This window comes from Melanaphis sacchari, unplaced genomic scaffold, assembly GCF_002803265.2.
Source record: "Melanaphis sacchari strain LSU unplaced genomic scaffold, SCAv2.0 Contig0_pilon_pilon, whole genome shotgun sequence".
NCBI lineage: Eukaryota > Metazoa > Arthropoda > Insecta > Hemiptera > Aphididae > Melanaphis > Melanaphis sacchari.
Window position 1 is genome coordinate 24,860,941 of NW_020270366.1, and position 24,726 is coordinate 24,885,666.

The 24,726-nt window shown below is 23.1% G+C and overlaps 2 protein-coding genes across 7 annotated transcripts; both read right to left on the reverse strand.

Annotated features, from left to right (window-relative positions):
• Positions 1–1,490: 1,490 nt before the first annotated feature.
• Positions 1,491–10,504, reverse strand: LOC112596619. Of its 2 annotated transcripts, none has more exons than XM_025342409.1 (8): positions 10,362–10,504; positions 5,499–8,943; positions 5,325–5,442; positions 4,524–4,603; positions 3,888–4,151; positions 2,436–2,658; positions 2,135–2,364; positions 1,491–1,983 (listed from the first exon to the last, which is right to left on the reverse strand). In XM_025342409.1, the coding sequence occupies exons 2-8, from the start codon at positions 8,923–8,925 to the stop codon at positions 1,565–1,567; spliced, it is 4,761 nt and encodes a 1,586-aa protein (XP_025198194.1). In that variant the 5' UTR covers positions 8,926–8,943; positions 10,362–10,504; the 3' UTR covers positions 1,491–1,564. The 2 variants fall into 2 exon arrangements, with proteins under 2 accessions (XP_025198194.1, XP_025198270.1); XM_025342485.1 differs by lacking the exon at positions 10,362–10,504 and adding an exon at positions 10,088–10,284.
• Positions 10,505–13,690: 3,186 nt separating this feature from the next.
• LOC112592250 (pyridoxal kinase) lies at positions 13,691–22,895 on the reverse strand. Of its 5 annotated transcripts, none has more exons than XM_025336284.1 (9): positions 22,822–22,895; positions 22,205–22,365; positions 17,752–17,858; positions 17,591–17,690; positions 17,360–17,503; positions 16,083–16,203; positions 15,856–16,004; positions 13,972–14,145; positions 13,763–13,884 (listed from the first exon to the last, which is right to left on the reverse strand). In XM_025336284.1, exons 3-9 carry the CDS (start codon positions 17,836–17,838, stop codon positions 13,763–13,765), a joined length of 897 nt encoding a protein of 298 aa, XP_025192069.1. In that variant the 5' UTR covers positions 17,839–17,858; positions 22,205–22,365; positions 22,822–22,895. The 5 variants fall into 5 exon arrangements, with proteins under 5 accessions (XP_025192076.1, XP_025192069.1, XP_025192058.1 ...); XM_025336273.1 differs by lacking the exon at positions 22,822–22,895 and adding an exon at positions 22,696–22,789; XM_025336279.1 differs by lacking the exon at positions 22,822–22,895 and adding an exon at positions 22,597–22,684.
• Between the last annotated feature and the right edge of the window lie 1,831 nt (positions 22,896–24,726).

Below are 24,726 nucleotides of genomic sequence, written 5' to 3' on the forward strand. Positions count from 1 at the left end.
GTATTTAAAATTATCTCAAATTTTATAGTAAATAATAAAACTGGAATCTTCAAATACATTTTAACTAAAACTTTGAAATGGATAATTAATGCTCTTTATACTTATATGACAATTTAAATCAAATAATTGTTTTTTTCTTATATGTTATATAGGTAAATAAAAAAATTGCCTATGATTATTGTGACTTACTTAATGACAGAGTTTAAGTAATCAACCAAAATTTTCTATATTACAGTAAGACTTCCACAATTTTTAACTTCGAGATTAGTTGGTCTTAAACATTAAAAATATTTTTAATTTTTCTTTAAAATCGAAAAAAATAAATAAACCAGTAGTACAAATAATCATGGATACCAATTAAAAAAAAAAAACATTGAAAATTTATTTTTGCAGTAATTCAGGTAGGAACTAGAAATTTTCAAAATGATTTAATATTTTTTAACTTAACAGTTTTTAAAAAATTATAGAATTTTCTTATTGTTTTACACTCAGGAAAGTTGATAGAACCAACACTAATATTATTTCTTAAATTATTTATATAAACAAAATTCTGCTCCATATGTTTTTTTTAACACTTAAACACATATGTAATTTATTAATTGTTCTCAGTTAATATAAGGTAAATGTATTTGAACTAATAAGAAAAAAAGGATAATCAAATTCACACTAAATAAAATTATAATATTATATTTAAATAAAATTATTAATACAACATAGTATTATGTAATTATTCTAAAGTACGATAAAAATATATATATTAAACAGGTCTTTTAAAAAAGTCTACAATATTAAGACTCTTCATCAACTACAAGTTGCGTTATTCTTCTTTTAAAATTTAGCTTGTGTTGTTCCCCCCTGTCAAGATTTTTTTTTACTAAATCTTAGATGTTTTTAGATTAATAAAACAAATATGTAACATTCCCTTTAATTAGGTTCAAATTTTATGATTTATTTTTTATTAGAAAACTACCCCAAAAAGTAAACGCAACTTAATAGTATACTTGCATTGACCAACAATAATAAAATTTAATATATTTTTAATAATATAACTATTATTACTTAATTAAATAAAGTCATTATAACTAGAGTTCTTAAGATTAAATTAATTTGTAATGAATATAAAAATTCAAAACCGACAAATAAAAAAATGAATAAAAATTCACTTATATAAAAACAAAATATAATGGCATAGATAAATATAAATGTATAATGAAAGTAAATTATTATTTTTTTTTTAATATGTATAATTTATTAAAATTGTCAAAATTGTCTGTAAAAAATATAAGAGGTATAATTAAATAATAAATTACTTATTTTATGTTTGAAGTTTAAATTACTGAAATAATAAATGTACTTAAACAACACAAAGTACAAGGAAAAAAATAAAAATTAGTAATTGACAATTTATTTAACATTTTAATGTTACTTTTTTAATTTTATTGTAGTAATTTTTATTAAATATATATTTATTTAATTAATTGAATGAAATTGTTTTAATTATTACATTAAATTTCATTTTAAAAATATTCGTTTTGATTCAGATAAAAGAAATTGTCAAATAAACTTATGCATAATAAGGTTGAACTCCATTATTCATGACTTCCATTGTTTTATTGCATAAATAAGAGAAGGTCTGTAACTTTCTTGGTATTATAACTTTTGTTATATTATGGAAAAGATCAAAAGGATCTTGTACTGCAAGACCTTCACCATGAAAGTTATCTCTTAATCTTATACACCAGTCAATAGGTTTACCTTTTTTTTTTTTGTTAAAACCTAATATATCTGGTTTTATCATTGGAATATCATAAAATTTATCTTTAGGTATAGCTTGTCCAATAGCTGGACAAAGAACAAATTGTTTAAGTCTGTTAGAGTCTGAATAAAACTTAAAAAATCCTAATAATAAGTCCCAACGAGGAATTTCTGGTACTTTCCAAATTTGTTTAGCTTTTTCCAGAGTGCAGAAGGTACAATCCCAATCTAAGAAAAAAAAATTTCAACTAATTAGTGATACATTATAAATATAGAATATCAACACCAGTAATTAAAGTTAATTTAATAATATTTAGTTGCAATTTTAATACAAGTATAAATAGCTGAATACTACTAATTTAAAAACAAAATAATATACCTTCTATGAACATGAAATCTGATGTAGATGTATTTTTAGAATAATCTGCATGTTCTCTGAGTAATATTAATGGAGGAACTACTTCAATAGTCATCAAATAAAAAAGAACCAACCATGCTAAAGCATAACTGGTAAACATACTTTGATTTTTCATATCATTTTGTAATGCCCAACGTTTAACAACTGCACAGACAATCCAATGAACACGTTCATCTAATGCTAAATACAACCTGAGTTGTTGAACAGAATTTGATTAAATTATTTTATTAATTAATTTAATAGACAGTTATATATAATTTACCTGACGAGTTTAGTATTATGTGTACTGAGGCCACTTTTAAAAGATAAATCACAAAATAGGGCAGAAGGGACATGAAAAAATTTGACTATAGGAACACGTGCTCCAGTTATTGGTTGTATATGTTTAAATTCATTATTTTGAGACCGAAAAACTTTTCCAAAATAACGTACTAAATCTTCTTGAGCATATAGATCATTACTTAATTCTCCACCAAAAGTGTCAGCTATAAGATAAATTAAAAAATTATAATTAAACTGATTTTACTTGAAAAATTATATCAAGTTAAATTTAGTATTACTAAACTTAGTAATTGGTATAGTATTTATTCATAGTTACAAAACAAAAATAGTTTTAGTCAGGATATAACAATATAAAACAAATAATAAAAAAAATTTAAGAAATTTATGGAAAAAATGGTGGGGGGATGGAAGTGAGTACCGCTTTACTGTAAGTAGGTTTTTAATTTATAACTGAACAACTTATGAAGAACTTTGTATCACATTTTCAAGCCTTTATACCCAGTGAATAATTTTTATCGACATTAATAAAAAAATAATTTAATTAAATTCAGTTTTTTCTCGATTTTTTTTTTCCAGTTTTTCTAGAAATGTTTTATTTTGGCCAGTAATGAACAGAATACATCCAATTAACTACCTAAAACTATTGAAACCCAATCTTTTCAACTACTTATTAAATAAACATACACAAAATAAAGCATACATAACTTTAAAATCAATACACTCACATCTCTCAACTAAGAATCTTGAATATATAATATATATATATATATATTAAATGCATTTAAGATTTGTTGTATTTAAAAAAAAAAAAAAATTAATTTAAATATATTGCAAAAAGACGCAAAATTCATGAGTAGAATTATATTGAACCCTTAAAAAAAATACAGCTATACTTTATCTTAAAATTGGATATATAAATTTGAGTATTTTTAAAAATTATACAAAAACTAATCATTTATTGATAAATATCAAAACCATTAAACCATTAAAATAAACATTATATTAGAATATTCAATTTTAAAGCTATAAATAATTGAAAATAGTTAATTTATTCATTTATGAATAAAAATATAAATAATCATAATAAAAATCATGTAGAAATAAAAGGCTTAAAAGAACAATATTCATCAATATGATGGAAAAATCTTTTTTAATTATTTGATTTCGATTTGTAAATTATAAAAACAAATTTAAGCATTTTCACTAAATCCAAAATGATTTAATTTAAGGTATTATTATAATATATGATGTCCTTTATTAAAAGCCTATTTTAAGTAAATAATATACTTTATAAAACCTATTGAATAATAGCCAATATATAATAAATTAACAACTATTAATTATTATTTTTCTTAAATAGATACAATTTTTATTACTAATTAATATTATATTTAAATTATTCATTCTTTTAAATAAATAATGTTAACATTACCGATATCAAAGTATAAATCCACATCACTATCTTTAAGTGCAAGACCTGACATACGTGATCCAAAAGCATATGTTTTACTTCCTTTAAAATGTTGGCCAGCATAACTGTGTATTGAGTTTACTAACAAAAATAATCTATCAATTATATCAGGATTGGAAATTTCTTGATTAATCTCCGCAAGTTGTGTGTCAATAGATTTTAGCAATACTGCCTTATTTCCAAACTCAAATATTGTTGTTTTATTTAACTCAGGTAATTTGTCATCTAGAATCAATTAAAAATAGAATAAGATATCTTACATATATAACTACATAACAACATATTCATTAGCAATAATTGTTATTATTTTCAATATAAGGTAGACAATTTTAACAACTGTATCTAGAAGTGTTAAAAAGTTAATCAATAAAGTTTAAAAAATCATTAACATTTTTGCCTTATACAATTTTTCAGTAAGGCTTTAGTTTTTTTATTTGTGTTTAATAAAAAAATTAATAATTATATTAGAAAATTTAATTTTTTCTTAAATATTATTGATACTACTACAACTTTAAAAATAAAATTTTAATTTCAATAATTACATAATACACAATATTTGTCAAGAGTAAAACATTAATTTTTACAACAAAAACTTACCTTCTTCTAGTATACTAATAGTAAATTCATGTTTTTTTTCTAACATTTCTTTATCATTTAAAACTTTGTTCACAGCAGCTCTGTAAATATGGAAAAACATTAATTAAAGACTTAAGTCTAAAAATATAAAAAAATTAATTTCATTTTTTTTTAATTACTAATAATGAAATTTTAATTAGAAAGTTTTTACAAATATTGAAATCACAGTACATTTTTTTTTTTTTTTTTTGTCATGGTGTTTATGTATTTAATACTGTGGAACATAATTTATAACTTGAACACCGAGACAAATATATTTTAGAATACTAAAATAATAATATAATAATAAAAATGAATCTCAATTTATTTTTTAATAGTTTTGACTTAAACTTTGATTTAATTAAATGATAGATATAAAATCAATAATTATTTATTTTATGTCACCATTGGTTATAACTTATAAATTAAGAAAAATGATAATTATATATTTTTTAAGTTGATTTAATTACTAAAAACCTTAGATTACATGCCATGTATTAAAAATATATTTTACTACAACTCTGCTGTTTTATAAGCTATTTTTTTATATAATTTTAAACATTAAAATTGTATGTTAAAAAATAATATTAGGTACTAAATTAAAAATCTTTTCAGATTATATAAGTTATGTTAGCTAGTGTCTAAATAGATTCAAGCAAGTAGTTTTGGCATAAATTACTTAAGATGATAAAAAATTACAATTGTACAATTGGGAATTTATAGAAATATTGTTATTAGTTACTATGGATAACATTTATATTGTTTAATAGAGCATATACTTACAATTTACGAAATATGATTATAACAGAGCTATGTTTAGTAATAATTCCAAAAAACCCATAAGCAGAAAATATTTTTTTGAGTTCAACCCAGCTATTTTTTTTATACTGTGGTTTTGCACCTAAAACATTTAAATATGACAATTTAATTTGTAAATTATACAATCTACCATGTTACCTTTAATTTCAATCATCACTTGGCGATTACATCCTTCTTTTTGATCATTACTACCATTTGTTTGTTGCTTGTCTATTTTTGATATTTGAGTAACATTTGAAGGATTGCCAGGAGTTAAATTACTTTTCTGCTCATTTTTTATTTTTATTTTATTATTATTTTTTGAATGATTTGGGTTGCATAATTTATTAAAATCGAACATATTTTTGTGTTCAATAGTGTTATAGTGTTCATCTAAATGTTGAGATAGCCCAAATTGATATAAATTGCAAGTAGTACAATACCCATTATGGCGCAATTCAGTCTTATTTGAATGATTAGTTAAATTATGTTCATCCCAATTTTTTAGTACTGTAGTTATAAAATCACAAGGTACACAATAATAACATGTTTGTGATTTTATTTCTTTATTTTGCTTAAGCAATTCATTCAACATACTAATTTTCAATCTATAAAAATTACTATAGTTTTGAGTTTTTGATTCCAAAGGAAAATCATCTATGGTTTTTCTCATTAATTGATTTTCATTTGTTGTTGCAATAGATTCATCTATTGTAGCTGGATGTATATTATTAATGGTAGACTCTTCTAATGAACTACTTTCTGTATGAGATAAATTATTCATCATTTTAGTTAATACTGCAGTACAAGATTCTCTTGGTATTTCTGTAGTTTGATTATTCTCAGAAGTTTTTCCCATATTGCATGTATTTTTTGTTTCACATTTTTGTTTTAAAACCTCATTAGATGTCATCAATTTAAATTGTCTCAACATTGAATGAAAACGATTGCTATAATGTTCAAACATGTGATATCGTTTTCCAAACATAAGTGTTTTACAAATTTTACAACGGTGATCTGTGCAAAAATCTTTAGAAGATTTGATATGTTTTTTACTATTAATATGCATTTTCCATACATCTAATTTTACACATAAATAATCACATATGAAACAGAAAAACCCAATATTTAAAGTTGAGTTATACAAATTTTGATCAGTAACAAAGTTAAATAAATGAGTATCAAGTTTCAAAGGTTTAAGAAGAGCCTTAATTTTAGTTTTTCTATTGTCTGAACTCATAATTATATGTTCTGCAGTTAACTTGTGACATTCATAAACTGTAATTGAAGAGTAGAATTCAACTTTACAATCCTTACAGTAAAATAATTCTACAATATCTGATGCTGTTGATGCATGACTATCTGCTTTAAAATGATGACGATTTTCACTTGACTTAAATATTAGATTACATGGTTCACAAAAGCACATTATATGAGAAAGTTTATCAGCATTTTCATTTCTCATAATCCATTGGTTTGCTAGTAACTCTGATTCTAATGGCATGCTTATAAATGTTGTCTTGTGTTCAGTAAGTAAATGTAATTCAATGTCTTCAATTTTACCATAAACTAAAGAGTTACAACTTTTACAAATATAAGAATAACAAATATAGGTACCTAATTTTGCATGTGTAGTTGCATGTTTTATCCAATTATCCTTATTGTTAGAACAAAATGCACACTCTAAACATTGAAAATAATTTAAATTTGGTTGAGGGATACTTTGTACTAATCCATGGTTACAAACTAACAAGTGACTAAGGAGATCATTGTGATTTAAATTGATTAGATTATCACATGATTTACACATAGTATTATTTTCATTTTTTACATTTTGAAAAAATTGTAAATATGGTTTAACATCAAATGGAACATTATTTTTATCTAAATGACTTTTTGGAACACATGGTTTTTGGTTTTGATTAATTAATGATTGTGTTTTAAGTTCTGGAAATATATTTTTAGAGACCACAGATTTTAAAATTATGTGTTCACTTGATATCATGTGTTTATTGAATAACACATTATCTTCAATACAAAAGAATTCTGTACGGCAAGGTTGACAGACTATACGTTTTAATTTAGTTTTATGACTTTTATTCCAATGATCTGAATTAGAATTAACTTCAGCATACGTTTCACATTCTTCACAATAATAAAAATCTTTGGTTTTTAAATTTTTGTTAATACGTTGGAAGTTAAAAGCCAAAAATCTGGAAAGATTTTTCTCAGAATTGTTCGGATGAATATTTTGATGGTTTGTTACATGATGTACAACTCCATAACAATGTAATGCGCAAAGTTCACATGTATAAGAAACTAAATCTTTAATATGAAAACACTTAATTAAATGACTTGATAACATTAAATGGGACTTCCATTGAGTAAAATCGAGTACGCTTATATTGCAGACTTCACAAAAATAAGTTTTGATGTTTAATGTATTTTTTCTATCAACATCAGATTTGTTGATACATTCAGTAAGATGAACAGTTATTGCTTTTTCATTGGCCTCCATTTGAAACTTACAATCATTACAAGTAGATTTTATAGTATCAACAGAAAATTTATTTAAAATTATTGGAGGCAGTTTTAAATAAAATATAGTTTCCAAATTTTCGCCAAGTTTTTTGGATTGAAAATATTCCAACATGATATGTTCGCATGACATTAAATGTTTATTATAAACTTCTTGACTACATACAAAATCTATTAAACATGAATCGCATTTTAAATGAATCGTTTTTTTATACATATGATTAATAGAATAACATTTAATTTTGGAAAATGAATAACTTTTACAAGGACCACAAAAAGACCAAGATTTCCATTTCATTGGACTTATAACTATGCAATAATGAAATACATCTTTCATACATTTAAAAACACACGGTAGTCCAGATATATCATTATGAATATCTTTACAATGTTGTAAAATCTGTTCCTTACTTCCAAAAAAAAATATTTTACAGCCACCACAATCGTATGAAACATAATCATTTTTGTTTAAACATTTTTCTATATGAAGTGTACTTAAAGTGTGTGACTCCCAATCTTTTAACAATTTTATTTTAGTGTCACAAATAAAACAATGAAAATTTGTTTCTATTGACTTTTTACAATTAATAGTATGCTCGGTTGATTTTAATATTTCAAATCTAGTAAGTTTATTATTTGTAGATTGAATTTGACCTTTATTTTTGAGAAGCTCATGATTATTCTTTAAGCTGGCTTTGGTTATCTCATTTGTATTAGATTGTTTATCAGAATCCATACCAAAATTAATTTCTAATGGACTATCACATTTTAAAATTTTAGATGGACCTGATTCAACAGTTAAATGTTCTTTAATCTGGTTAATATTTTCAATATCAGAGTTAGATATATTATTTGAACTTGAATTAACATGTTCATGAGAAGATGTAGAAGGATCAATTTTTAAATCACTATTGGTCATATTTAATTGCATGTCTTGATCATCAATTGATTTTAAAGTTACCTGACTGTGAATAATGTTATTTGAAACAAATATTTGTTTTTTGTGTGTGTTTTCACTAAGATGATCGGCTTCATTTTCCTGTTCCATCTGTTTAAATTGTTTCAACTAAAACAAAAATAAAAAATTACAAATATAAACTATAGTGTACAACATATTATTAATAAAAGTCAATTGTCAATAATTAATATATATTTGTCATTGTAACAATAATTATAATTTACAACAAAACATTATTTTTAAACATCATACCACATTGGTAAAAAACATAAAGAAATTAAAACAGCTAAAATTTATTTTATAATCAGTATGTGTATTTCAAGAAATGTTAAACTATGGTGTAAGCCAACTTGTATTATTGAAAACAGAATAGTATTAATGAGTCAAAAATAAAATATAACTATATAATTAGCTATAATATACCATTATAAATATTTATGGTATTTTTATTTTCATTAAGTTTAATATTTTAAATACCAATAAAAAAATGTTTGATTAAAAACTAGAAAATTAAAATTATTGAAGAAAAATTTGTTCAGATAAACTTTTTTCTAAACAGAATAAAAACCTTTCCACTAAAATTGAAAATAAACAAATTCCACTATACTAATAAACAAAATACCTTGATATCACTCTGGATAAAAAATAAACACTATTAAATAATACTAAACAAACACAACTCAACTTTTGACTCCATTTACTTTGGCCTATACTAACATGAGTTTTAAAAATAAGTTACTTATATACAAATTTTAGGTTTTCTTTACATTAAATCCTGAGGCCTGATTCACACGTATTTGATAGCTTGACTTAAATCACAGTAGATTTTTCTTAGTGAATGATTATAATGACCAATCAGAATATAAATGAGAATATTACTGTTAACTTAGATTAATAATAAATATATATAAAAAACAGTAATAACAATTAAATATTAATGCAAATATCACTGATATATTATTTACTTTTAATACAATTATATTATCTGATATAAAACTTTTATTACCCAAACTAATCATTGTATAGTTCACAATGGCTAAACATATACATTACTTAACATAAAGATAAGAAATTATTGTTTATACCTATCATTATAAACAAAATTTAACTTGTAACTAATTAGTATTATGCGTTTTAGCCTAATAGTAACTAGTATACTATGTAACTAGAATCAGTTATATGCAATAAACTAATAAGTATAAAAGCAATAATGATTAATACTGGAATGAAGTGTACTGATATACAATATTACCTAAACAATTGAACACCAAATATCGGTTAAAATCATTGTATCTTGAAAATGTAATGAGTTTTTAAAATAAAAACACAAAAATTTCAAAAATATTATAATAAAAAACGATTTTTATCTCGTACGCCGATGAACATAATTTTAACTTAAGTAAACCGTATCATGACGAACAATAATTTGAGTAACTGTAGTAATGCAATAATGCACTAATTATCGGCGATTGTCTATCAACTATCAAGCATAAAAATAATAATCGTGATAAATGTTTAATACTTACGAGATATTTTATTTTGTTGGTTATAGTAGTGAGTGCTGATCAATCATAACAATTCATTAATATCCATTATCCAATAAGAATAAAAATTATTTTAATTGAATGTATTTTAATATTTTATTACTTTAAAATATAAGGAATACTTGTAATCGTACACATTTTGTATATTATTATTATTATTTGACTTTTGTATTTTGTTTTTGTAGTTTAGAGTGTTTAGACTCATTAATTAGTATGTTTAAGTAATCGAGAGTCGAACCATGATTGGAAGTGGAACTGAATAATCAACCTTGGTTCTGGTTAATGTTCTGCAATCAATGGTTCTGGTCATTAAAATATATTATTCTGGTCATTGTTATCAAGTTATCTATACAAATCTTTTTACCAGCAGTACTGATATTCCAACAGGTATTATAAGTCTGTGCTCCATTAGAATTTAGAAGTTTAGAACCCGTGTTAAACTCAAAAAGACAAAAGTGTCCTTTCCGCCTTCCGGTTATTCTGTGACAATACGCCTTCACTCACAATTTGTCCCACAAAACAATGACAAGACAACACTGAAAATAAATTGGGATCCACACTATCCACAGATATATTATATATTAATATTAATATATATTATATTTACATCTGTATTCGGATCACAACTACAAAGTACAGATTATTATGGTTGCGTGATGATTCGTAATTAAAATAATTAAATGTCCATGAAAAATTGAAAAGTACAAAAATATATAATACCACAAATTATAATAAACATTAATTATTACGCATATTATCTGTAATGAAAAGTTCTTCAATTTCTAATACCACCTAGCACAATCTAGTTTTGTAGTTCAACAAATTAATCATATTCAGGTTTTAAGGAATTCAAGCACTTTTTACATTTAGTGTACTTAATTATATTTTTACTTGTATACCTAATATTATAGTAAAATTATTAAAAAATAAAATATATTTAAATAAATTACATATTATAACAGTATTTTTTACTCAGCTAAAAAATATACAACTTACTCAAAAATGTTGAGAAATTATCAAAATCATTATGCTCTTGAAAAACATTGTAAAAATCCCAAATACATTCTTCAATCATGCCATAAATTTTATCTTTTAATTTACTTATTTTAAAGTCTAATATATTGACCTTATTTATTAATTATTTCTTTCACATCACTGATTATTAAAACAGGATTGTTTTCTTTGAAAGTAAGTTGAATTCAATTATATGTTAGGTAATATAATATCTTTATGATGATACTTAAAAATTAAATAACTAAAATTGTTACTCTTTGTTCAAATAATTTTCAAAAATTAACTGAGAATACCTAAAAAAGATAAATTTGCATTTATAAGATATGATCAAAAAGTAACGAGAGTTTTTGTATAATGCATTTAATATTTTATTTAAAGTTTGCTGATTTTGGTTAACTTACTATCGATAAGATTATTAATATATATTTAATGTTGTGGCCTAATCAGATAATAGTTTGTGATTGACGGGCACATGTTGACGATTTATACTGGAATTTTGTATGATTTTTGTATTTTAAAAATGAAGAAATAACAAATTTGTATTATGTTTTAAAAAAAAATTAATTTAAAACTACAACAAAGATTAAAAATTGTTTGAGGAGAAATATAGTTATTTTACAGGTAAATATCCGATGTAGTAAAATTTAAAATTCAAAGATCCTTTAATAATTTAATGTGATTGAACACATTTTTTTACAAAGTAAACAATTTTTATTGCTTTTTACAGAAAAAAAAAATCAAAAATAGTAAACATATTTTACATTTAAAACCAGATCAAGCCTGTATGAGTATTTCGTCAGGAAAATTAATTATTTAGTAGTCTCTAACTTGTTATTATTAACTATTAAACAATACAATACCTTTACAATATGACAATATCAAAAAATTTTATGATAATTATAAATGGTTCACATGAATGCATGTTTAATTGGTGGGTATTATTATAAATAACATTCTATTTATTTATTATAAGACATGAAAATACTTAAATATCTAAACTTACTGTATGAATATTTGATACATCAAAACACCTTGCTTATATTTTTGTATAACTAATTAAATAATAATATGATCAGTAGCTTATTTACATGGACAGATGACATAAATCTTAGATATATCATGGCCTATTTGTTTTTTATATTCTAAACTCTTACTTCTAGGCTCATGTAATACATTTAGTAATTTTATTATATTAATAATTTTTGTATTCACATCAATGAAAATATGACATCATGAAATATTTATAACTGGTATTCTGGTCCTAACAATTTTTATATTTAAATATTTAACATATTATGTTATTAATACACCACTAAAATGTAATACCATAAGTTCAAACCTAATCATGTTTTTAGTTAAATATAATTTTAATAAGAACATGTCATATGTATTAATTTAGAATTCTTTTAATACTTGGACTACTAAAAATGATTATTGTTTAAAGACAATTAAATAAAGAATTCATTTTTGAATGAGATGATTTCTAAAAAATTGTGGTTTGTAGAAAAATGCTTATTGAAATCATTTGTTTAAAGATATATAACTATTAATTACACACAAAAGCAGTAGCGGCGGGATATAGAATTATTTGAAACAATTGCTTCATGTCTGAAAGCCCTTTGACCACAGCTACTTATTAGGAGTGGCAGTAAAAATATTTAAAATATACAATATATTTCAAAGCCTCCACAATTTTGTGCCGACAATGTACAAAAGTATATGTTTAAGACTCATAGGAGTTAATTTATCAGTCTCACAAAAATAATAAAATATTAATCAACTTAATTTATATAGTGTTATTCTACAAAAATTAAAACTTATATGTGACATTTAAAATGTTTATTTTATATACTATGTAGAAATAATAATATTACTTATTGTAAACATAAATTAATATCAGTACAATTTATTTATTATACCTTTATAAAATGTTAATACATGTATAATATAATTCTGTTAAGTAGGTAATAAAACAGTTTTATATTATTTGTCAAGAAATCTTAAATACAATAATTTAATTAGTCAAAAAACTTTAGATACAATTTATTATTAATGGAAGCTTTTGCAATTCACAGTATATGGAAGACATTTTCAATACATTTATACATTTATATCATAATAAAATAGTAAATAATATTTGGTAATTCTCACAATAATATTATTTATAAGTACATTTTATTTTAAGCTCATGAATTCATTTTATTGTTCAGATTATCTTAAATTACTTAAAATCAACTACATGGAGTTTTAAAATATAAGTTTTTAACTAAAAATACAGGGCTATGAAATTTATTGTCCTTCAAATTATATAATAATAATAACTATTTTTATAAACTATTGTAATATATAAATTAATATATTAAAAGTAATTATCCAACTTTATTGATGGTACCAAATATTGTTACTTCTGGGTTTTGAATATCACTCAAGCTTTGAATTAATTTTAATTCTTTACTGTTTATTGGATTCTTTGAACTATTTTCATTCACATCTATTTTTAAATAAAACAATTATTCACATATTAATAAATGTAAAATAAAAATATTTAGCTTAAACTGTTTTTTAATTTTATAATTACATTTTGTAGTACGTTTTAATACTGCTTGAATAGTTGCAACTGTTTTTTCCATGGAATGTTTCAAGTCATTATTAGTTAAGTTCATCCATATCAATAACAAAGCAGTAAAAAAATCTCCAGTGCCAATAAAAGATTGATCAATGATAGGAATATCTAATTCTACATATTCCTCATCTAATATAAAAATATAAAAATATTAAAATATTACAACATATGCATATAAAATATTGTATAAAATGCCTATACTCCGTTTGTCAAAAAATAAAGTTTCTTTGTGCATACAACTGGTGCTGGGAGTGGGATCTGGGTGAATTAATCAAATATTTTGGTTTATATGCAATCAAATTCTCTCAGCAAATAAAGTACCTATAGGTAAGTAAATGAAAATTACTAATTTGGGGAGAGGCTTGGACGTGTTAAGTAGCCCTGAATTTTTTCTTGGTTATTTAGATTTAGATTGTGCTTATTAATTCATTTTTAATTAAATTAAAATATAATTATTCTACAATTTAAATAGTTAATATTAAATATGTAACTGTTGAATGATTATTGTACGAATTGCAGGTATTTATAACCATAAGAACATGAAAAAAATAGAAGGGCTTCGGTACCACCAGATTTTATATTGAAATTGTGCCACTGGTATTCTATAAATTTAATAATATTCATAACCATAGGCGAAACTAGAGAATTTTATTAATCCGGGCAAATTCTGAAACATATTTAAAAAATTTGGGAGGAGAGATGAAAAATTCTTAAATTCTTGTATTCTTTTTTTTTTTTAAACTCATTTATTGTATTTGTATACACTGTTATATATTTTTGTTGAGTATTTATAATTTTTTAATTTAAAAATAAAAATAATAAATATTCATAAAACTAGATCATGTGGAACTATTTTTTAAGATTTTTTGATTACTTCATCGGTATCGATATTTTTTGCCATAGTATACCTTAATATAAGGAAGTATTAAATTGTCCAAACTTTTCTGTGCCATAGTGGTAAGAAACTTAGTCTAAACATGTATATATATTACCTATAGTTTAAAGGCTATACCTATAATGCATTATTATAATCGAGATAATTTAAGATAAGTGAAAAGAATAGCAAAATAACAATAAAACATTTTAATATTATAGAAGTGTTGCGTGTAATGCTACATTTTCAAAAAATAAATACTATGTTCAGAGTCTTAGATGCTTCTGATAATAATTTTAGCTAAATTATAATTGATTATTGTTTTACTAAGAAATAAATCACAATATTTTGAATTTTTTTACTTATTTTTAACACATATTTATTTTTTTGTATATATGATAATATCATGTATTATCATTATTACATATTAAATATTATGTTAATTTGATATATTAAATATACTGTAAATATTAGCACAAGGTGAGATTTGCCTGGGCCAAGGCCTAATTGACCCAAGCTGTAATTTCGGCTATGTTCATAAATAAAAATTTTAAAATGAGTTATGAAAAGTATGTAAGGAGAATGTTTTGTTATGCTTAAGACTGTTATATATATTATACACTTAATATAAACTGAAATTTCATCAAAATATTAAACTAGATATTATAAATTATAATAGCAAATTGTGAATTTTCCTTTATAAAAATTCTATCAAGTGCTTATAAAGCTATTTTACTAATGTCCATGTACCAACTACCAATATATAGGCATAATTTTTATCCTAGTAAAATTTCAAATTTATAGGACATTGTGCAACTTTTAGAAGACTCGAATCTATTTAAATATATTTTCTACAAAAAATATCTATACTTATCTATCAAAATATTTGATTAAAAACAATATACAAATTTATATATCTAGCTCAATTGAGGAAATAAAAAGTAAATTTATATATTAATACTTACGAAAAAAGTTTCTTCCAATACACTTCATAACAGAATTTGAAGATATGTTGGAAGATGACACAACAACTGTCTTACAACCATGAGTATATAATATATTCAAAGCCTTATTTATGTCATTATGTGTTGTTATAGTTATACCAGTTAATAACCTAATGGAAAAAAAACACATCCAAAATATATTAAGTACAATTAAAAAAATATTTATTAATAAATATAATTTTACTCACTCTAATTCGTATTCATTCGGTGTAAGAATATCTGTCAAATGTATGATTTCATTTTTATAGATATCTAATATTTCTTTTGGAACATACATTTTTTTATTGTCTCCCATTACAGGATCACATACTTCAAAATATAAATATCAAATTATTACACTATACATGTATAGGTAATCGAAAAATTGTTCTTAAATTTGTATTTATATTTTATAGTTGACAATTTCTTTAATTAGAGAAAAAAAAATAATAAGCAATAAAAGGTATTTGAGTAAAATATTTCCAACTAAAAAAAAAATATTATTTGAATAATTAAAAAGAGAGTGAAAGTTCAATACTGATGTAAAATATTAGCAAACTTTCATGCATATTTTAATGTATAAATAAAATATGGTAGAATAAAAAGTAAATTTGAATTTTTAAATGAAAACAGTCAATAATTTTACCATTTTCTACTTTATTCAGAATAATAGTGTACCATTTAAAAAATAATTGTTGTGTCTTTATATTTTTATATGAAAAAAAAAATAATTTTCATTTAACCTGAATAGAGTAATAATAAAGTAATAGATAATGTAGAAACATTACCTAATTAATTTTTATAATATGATGTATGACTTCATTCAGTCAATTCAATTACCAATAATTAAGTATTTAATCTTGAGGGAAAAATATATTTCTAAAAGAAATTTAATATTTTGCAGACTTTGTATAGGATCTTTTATAGTCACTACAACTATAAAGATTCCATAAAACCATGTTTTATTCAAAAATAGAGAATATAATTTTAAAACCTTTATTGAAATCCTAGAAAAATATTACCTAAATAACTTAAATAATAAATTAAAATTAGTTTTTTACTATAAATAGAATGTTTTCTCTATCAATACTAAATGCATTAAAACTATAATATAATATAGCAACATAAGCACAACTAAAAAGGATTAGTGGATGTGGCTGCCTCTGTGCCAAAGTACTATAATATTTTTCTTTTAATAATTTTTTATATTATTTTTTTTTTTTTTTGTAAGAAATTCAAATAATAATAATATAATTTTGAATTAATAAAATACAATAATAATTTTGAAAAATATATAAAATAATTTTAGTAAGATAAATGCATCCATTCTCAGGTTTCCCAAAAAATGTCCGGATAAAGGAGGCCATTGAAAATATTTTTTATAAAGTTACACGACTGTATAGCATCATTTGTTTTACATTTTTTTTTAAATACAAACATTACATTTCAGTTAAAATAATATTATGTTTCAAAACAAAATACATACCATATATTAAATCTGGATTTTTCTCTTTCAGTATTTTATAGACTTCCGCAACTTTTTTTAAGAACATAGGACATCTAATGTAACCAGTTAATAGATGTGAATAATTATGCAATTCATTTTCAACAAGACCAGTTATTAATTCCGCTAAAAAATAATAAAGTTTAATTTATAAATTTAAATAAATCTAGAAATGTATAGTATATTAGTATCTATAATAAATAAACAACTTACATAAATTACTTTCATTCAATATTTGGCCATAGTAGGTTTTATATCCAGTATGGTTTGATAACTGAACAGAATTTATAGCATCCACTTCAAATCCCATTATCTGTGATAAAAGTAGGATACTTATTTTTAATGTTCTAAATATAAATATAAATTGTTATTACCTGTAATGGAAACACGGCGCATTTATTACCCACGTAACCACTAACAACATGACTTTGAATGGAAAGTACTCTTTTATTAGATTCCATAATACTTCAAAATTGATTATCTAAATAAAAGAAATTAAATTTGAGAAATAAATATTTTATAAAGTGCATAGTAATTTAATATATATCTAACAATTAAATGTATGATGCAGGTGTCGCACAGTAATTTTATTCGTGAAAAAATAGTTATTATACTATTACTTAAAAGCACAATATATCAGCTAAACTGATTATTTGAAATAGGTAAGTATTATGAATTAACCTACCTACATAATTATATTTACTATTTGTTTAGTTTATGGTCGGCCAAACAGTTTACCCCACCACTCAAATTTAATGTACCTACGTCAATATCTCAAAAATCTAATTATTAGTTTGTAGTATAAAATGTATAAAAAAAAATTGTTATTATACCTAAGATTTGAAAATTAAATATAAAGTTCGTTATAAGTTTTTCAACCTATATCTATAAAAAATTTTGTTATCGATTCGATAACGGGAACTGTTTCTGGTTAATTATTATTTATTACAACACAACAGTACCTACTTACTTTCCTAATTTTTTTTTTTCATTTTCTCGATTATTTTAAAATATACTATTATTACTATTATGTACTATTATACTATTATACTTCATACTATTTTTAACTTTATAAAGTACCAACTAAATCCAATTTGTTAACAGATACCACACTCAAAATTCAAAGTTGTATATCAAAATTCAAACCATTTTATCAATTATTACTTGTCGTCTTTATTGTATACCTACCGGTTACCGTATTAATTTATTTTGTGACGGTATATAGAAAAAAAAAAGAAAAATCACGCATTGTAAAATCAATACATTCATCGCTCCGCTCAGAAAATTAATACAGTTGTTTTAAAACTATTAAATTATATTTTTTATTTGTATATGTTGTTATGCTATTTATGTATACAAAAAGATTGTTTGTCATAGTTCCGCTTGGGTGAATGAAAACTTTATAGCCCCGTTACTCAGATTTTTTATCTCTCCGTCATCTACAATAATAAATAAATCTAAAAATATAAAATAATGAATTTATGTTCAAAAAACGTATAAAAATGTTTAGGCTTTACGTGATTTCTAAAAGTCTGCTACATTTTTTCAATTTTTTCAAAATTTCAAATGGATCCCTATTATTTAGTTTTGATCGCCACACAAATTCTGCTATGTACTAACTTAAACAATTTTTCTATCTGTTCCTCTACTTTTTTTTTTTCCCAATTTGGCCGAATCTCACATTCTCTCAACATTTTGAGTGTAGGCTCCTGAGTTAGAGTCTACGAAAATGTATCCACAATTAACTTGATTATGTTGAAATTCGTATTTTTACAAATTAGCGTAAGCTTTCTAGCTGTCAGAAAAATTATAGAATCATATCTATTGTTTAATTTATTGATTAATGATATGTGTATCAATGTTATTTTTGATCGTTTTGGCAAACTATAACTATGAAATATTCTTTTGTTTCACGATATACACCACTGAACGTCTGAACAGCCATTGTTGAGGAAATAATATACGTCCTACATTATTTTTCAGCTACAAAAAAACTTTTATCTAATCCAATTATTAAATCTGGACCATACCTACTTGAGTAGGTACTTGATGATTGTTGCCTACATGCATCAAACACAAACTTCTCGTAAATAGTTATTCTAATCGACTACCACATTTTTTTTAATACTTAATTCACATTTACTATCACTGAAGTAAGTTCATAAGCCTAAGAGTATATGAAATATACAATACTATTTATCAGTAATCTGGAATCATTCAGCTAATTATTAACTCTAATACTTTTTTCTTTACGACAATCCCTTCATTAACATCCCCATCTCAACACTTCAATCATCTAAAAACATTTCGTACCCATTTTCACTCGTAAATTGTAATTGTCATTTCTATAATATTTTTAAAATGAAGAAATTGAATTCTACTATTTATAATTTCACTTGTGAATACATTTTCTAAATTAATTTTAACAATATATAAAATAATGACAAATAATAATTGAATTATGACAAACTAAAACGTAGAGTGGTGTTTTGACCTAATGGTACGTTCTCCCTTCGAATTATTAAATTATTTACACGATACAACAAATAAGTTTTACAGGGCAGCTTTCCCATGGGCGAATAACCTAAAATAACATATTGTTTAGGCAAATATACGTTTTCCTACCCATTTTTAAAGACTTAGAACTTTCAGTTAACACTTTCTGGTATGATTAAAAATGTATTATATTATATTTATTATCTTAACTAAAATTTTTTATTAGTATGGTATTTCATACCCATTTGTTGAATATAATTTTTATTAAATATCTAGTTTGATATTCTTCTCGTGATTTAAATGCATATTTGTAAATTGGTTTTGATACTTTAAAATAGTTATCACTAGAAACCGGATTTATAAAATATGCTTAAAAAATGCTGTAATATGCTACAACTTATACATTTATTATGCACTAAAAATTGAATCGAAAATATTTTATTTAAAATTTTGTTAAAAAGTAAGTATTAATTAATTAGGTATTGAAAAAGGTATAAAAAAATTTTAAAAGTGTAAAAAAATTTTCGTCATTTTTACCATTTAACATTTTTTATATTTAATCCATAAAATATTAGCCTACATTAATATGAAATTAAAACAAAAATTGATCTATATTAATATGTATATTATATATATGTACTCCTAAGTTGCTTAATATGAGTATGTCATCTTATCTTTAGCAATAACAACCAGTCGTAATTTTATTGATATATTGTGTGGCTAGAGACGTGAAAATACGATAAAAACAAATATATGTGCTATAAATAATAATATGCACTATGAAAGTATAAAACTATTAAATATGTAGTTAAAGGTAAAATCATTGAAATATGTAAAATATGCTAAATACAATTCGAGTTTGTTTTAATAAAAATGATCTAATTCGGGGAATATTCTCATCAGATTTCAAAAACCTTGTTCCAATACATACATGCATTAGCATATAAATCCGGTACCTAGGAATCCATTATTAGCCGGGATATCGCCCATTTGCGCCAATAAAAAAATTATTCATTTTAAGTACAGCCCATTTGCTCCAAAATTACCCGGTATAATTTATTATAATAAAGTAATATATTTTTTCCTCAAATAATAATCAATACAATTTTATTTAAATTATAGTCAATTGTACGATTTTTTTTTTTCAAATAATAATCAATAATACGTATTTTAATCATTAAGTAAACATAAATCATAACTCATTACTCATTTCTATATTACTCTGTGATAATTTATAGTAGATACCTATACTAGCTGAATTACCTGGCTTCGCTCGTGTTTAGTTTGTGCTTTCTCAAAATTTTACTTAATATTATCAAATGCTAAATAGTAGTAGTAGCTGAATTATAAAAAAAAACAAAAATATAATGATCACTCGTAGGAGAATTTGGTACAATTCAGTGAATATAAAATAGGAAAATGTTGACTAGTGTCGTCACAAAACGAGAACATGTTTAATCACGATATAAACCATAATAATCGGATAAAACAATATTATGTCAATATCACAATTATATAAATTATAATATAATATATAATTGAACATCTTAGTATCTCATTATTATTCTCTATGAAAATTTGCATCTATCATCACTGTAGATTTGAAATTATTCAACCAAAAATGATTAAATAGGATTTCAAAGTTTGAAAAATCTGTTTAAAATTTAACAATAATTTATTAATATCTCCTATTTTCTTACTACCTTGTTCTACGTGACTATATATTAAATTTAATTGCTCTTTAGATACTGCAATTCCTCTCTTCAACTTAAAATTTTAAAATATAAGTAAATATATTTCAGTTTTCAACATGAGTCGGATAATTGATACTTACTATGGTAACATGTTAAATAAATCAAAGTAAAAAAAGAAAAATCTATTTTATTTTATTTTAATTACAGCTTATAATATTTGAGATGATACTGATGATAGTGTAGTGATACTGTGATATCATAATCATTAAATTTATTATTTTATGCTAAATACACAAGAATAGATCACATAACATCACAACAATACAATATCATGAATATTAACATTTACCATTATTTTAAACAAAAAAATCGAAAATTTAAAATTAAATTAATTAAAATTTCAGTGTATTGCATTAGCAGTGTAAATATATGTTTGGTTACACTGACTCAATAACTAAATAAAATTAATTTTAATAGAAAAAAATTTTTTTTTTTACTTGTTACCTTATTTCTACAGATACTCATACTACAATGCTTATTATATTATTTATAAGTTTGTTTACATTGTCTTTCATATTAGAAATGTGTTATATATATACATAAATAAGCTTATCATATTATGTTTAATATTACTTACGTGATAAAATCTAGAGAAGATGACAAATCCCAATTTTTAAAACTTCTACACTCAACACGCGGAATGAAGATATTTATTTTATTTCAGTTTTATGAACTGCTTTACTTCAATGGTCAATGTTGTTTTAATTTTTAAGCGATATCTAATAACGTAACGGATGCCTAATAAATAATAATAATTTACATCAATGATCAAATAGTACGGTAAAAATTTTTTGCTACAATCAAATTGGTCGAGCGTGTAGTTAAAACGAAAAAAACATCTATGTTAAAATAAAATTAATTAATAAATTACACGAATCGAGATAGCAAAATTAAATATACAAAATGGATATCGATCAATAATGTAGATAATGATATAGTTTTTGTCGCCGCTGACTAGTAAATACTTACTGAAATACTGAATACTTTAAATAACGAGTAACATAACAAGAAAAAGAAAACAACCAATAGGCGGTATTTGTGTGAAAATGGACATGCGTACATACGTACCTAGGTATTTAATTTTATCGACTTTTTAACGTCACAAGTCACAACTTATCTACATATTGAATACAATTAATATATTTATATATGTATACACTTATTATAGTTTATATTATTAAAATAAGTATGTACCTAATTATCCAACTATAATATTAGGCTAGGGAAATGGAAGTTGAATATCTCTTCACTTTTGTCATAAGTTAAGGCTATCAACTATCAATTCAAAAACCATACTCGGCAGCCGAGTTGTGCGCATGGGCACCACAATTCGGGCAATTACTATACAGCAGGCGGCCTATGGAACATTGTTGGTTAATTCGGGTGGGGCTGATTCATGTATGTCTGACTGCCGCCCGACCAAAACTGGTCGTTGCCGAGTTGTGTAAAAACTATTATATATGGAGTATACAGAGTGATTCATCAAGCATGCTTACCCTTATTTCTTCATTTAATAACAATTTATTCAAATTATAATTTTTTTTAATTGAAATGTAGCAAAAAGCCATATTTTCATATTATTAAGTATTTTTGTTTTATTTAAGAAGTGCCTTGTGACGATAAAAATTTTTGTTTTTCAAAAAAGAAATCCTTTTTTTTACCATAAATTATTTAATGAATAATTTTTTAGAGAACTATGAGTAACTAATTTAAAATTTAAACAAGTAGTTTTTCAGTTATTAAAATATTTCTTTTTATTATTATAGTCTTTAAAAACAGTTTTATAAAAATATAAAATTAGATTTAGTGTACTATATTATATCTGCGGGAACATTTTTTTAAGTTATGAATATTGATAGATTAATATTAATCACTAAAATGTTCAAATAACTATAGTTTATTTTTTAAACCCATATAATCACGCATCTATATTATTTATTAATCGGTTCGCAAAGTTAAATAACTCAACATTTCTTGTTTGGACTTAGGTTTTAATGCGTCAAAATATTCAAAAAAATTATCTGCTAAATAATTTATACTAAAAAAGGGAGTTTATCATTTAAAAAACATAAGTTTGTATCTTTACAGGATACTTTTTAAAAACACTCATAAAAAAAATAGTCTCAAGAATTTTAACAGTTTTTAAGTAGATACATTTAAAAATTTCAAAAATTAGGTTTTGAAACTGCATTATACAAGAAGAAAAAAAGGGACAAACATGTTTGGTAAATCACTTGATACCTATATTCATTTATTTAATAATGATAATGATCGTGAGACGAGAATTTAATTACTATAAAAGTCTAAGACGTAGTGACATAAGTACCTATACAAGATATCAATATAGTCTTACAAGATTAGCAATCTAAGCTAGAAGAGGACACATAATATATATGTTTTCGATTTGTCATATCAAAACACAAAGTTAAAAACCAAATAAGTAATAATTTACTTAATAAAATGTCGAGTTTAAAACAAAAATTAAATAAACTGTTCATAAATTGTAGGCTCTAAAGACATGGTATATCCATCATACATATTTACTATATATTAAGTGTTTTTATTTTTATTATTTAAAAAATATACTACTATTTTTATAATCAGTCATCACGTTATTTTAAGTTTTTTCTTTTTATGGAATAAAATATTTTTAATATCATATTCTGAAGTAGAAAATTATTTAGAGTATTTCGATATATATAAATCAAATTTTGGACGAGTAGGTAGTTAATGAGTTAAAGGTGTTTAAAAGTTAAGAATGTTTAGATAGACAGGGAGTAATGGACTAAAATGATGTGGTGTACTGTATAAATCTTTATCACTCAACTCATTTAAACTTTAAATAGGTACTTATAAATTATAAATTTATAATAAACTAGTCATAAACTACTCGTCAAAATTTGATTTATACATATCGAAATACTTAGAAAAATTGTTTGATTGAGGAATATTAAATTAAAAATGTATGTTATTGTAAAAAAAAAATAAAATTTGTTTTTTATTTTTTTATTGCTTACAATTTATGCAAAAGAAACATTTTCAAAAAACGTTAATTGTAAAAGAATCATCTGGTGATACTTAGTACCTATACCTACTAAA

Excerpts from the sequence above, each read along its gene's own strand:
- LOC112596619 (XM_025342409.1), bottom strand. The coding sequence starts at position 8,925 with ATGGAACAGGAAAATGAAGCCGATCATCTTAGTGAAAACACACACAAA. Across the intron at positions 4,152-4,523 it reads TATTAGTATACTAGAAGAAG|ATGACAAATTACCTGAGTTA; the intron begins GTAAGTTTTTGT and ends AATTGATTCTAG. Across the intron at positions 1,984-2,134 it reads AGATTTCATGTTCATAGAAG|ATTGGGATTGTACCTTCTGC; the intron begins GTATATTATTTT and ends TTTTTTTCTTAG.
- LOC112592250 (XM_025336291.1), bottom strand. The coding sequence starts at position 17,838 with ATGGAATCTAATAAAAGAGTACTTTCCATTCAAAGTCATGTTGTTAGT. Across the intron at positions 17,504-17,590 it reads ATTGAATGAAAGTAATTTAT|CGGAATTAATAACTGGTCTT; the intron begins GTAAGTTGTTTA and ends ATTATTTTTTAG. Across the intron at positions 16,005-16,082 it reads CCGAATGAATACGAATTAGA|GTTATTAACTGGTATAACTA; the intron begins GTGAGTAAAATT and ends TTTTTCCATTAG.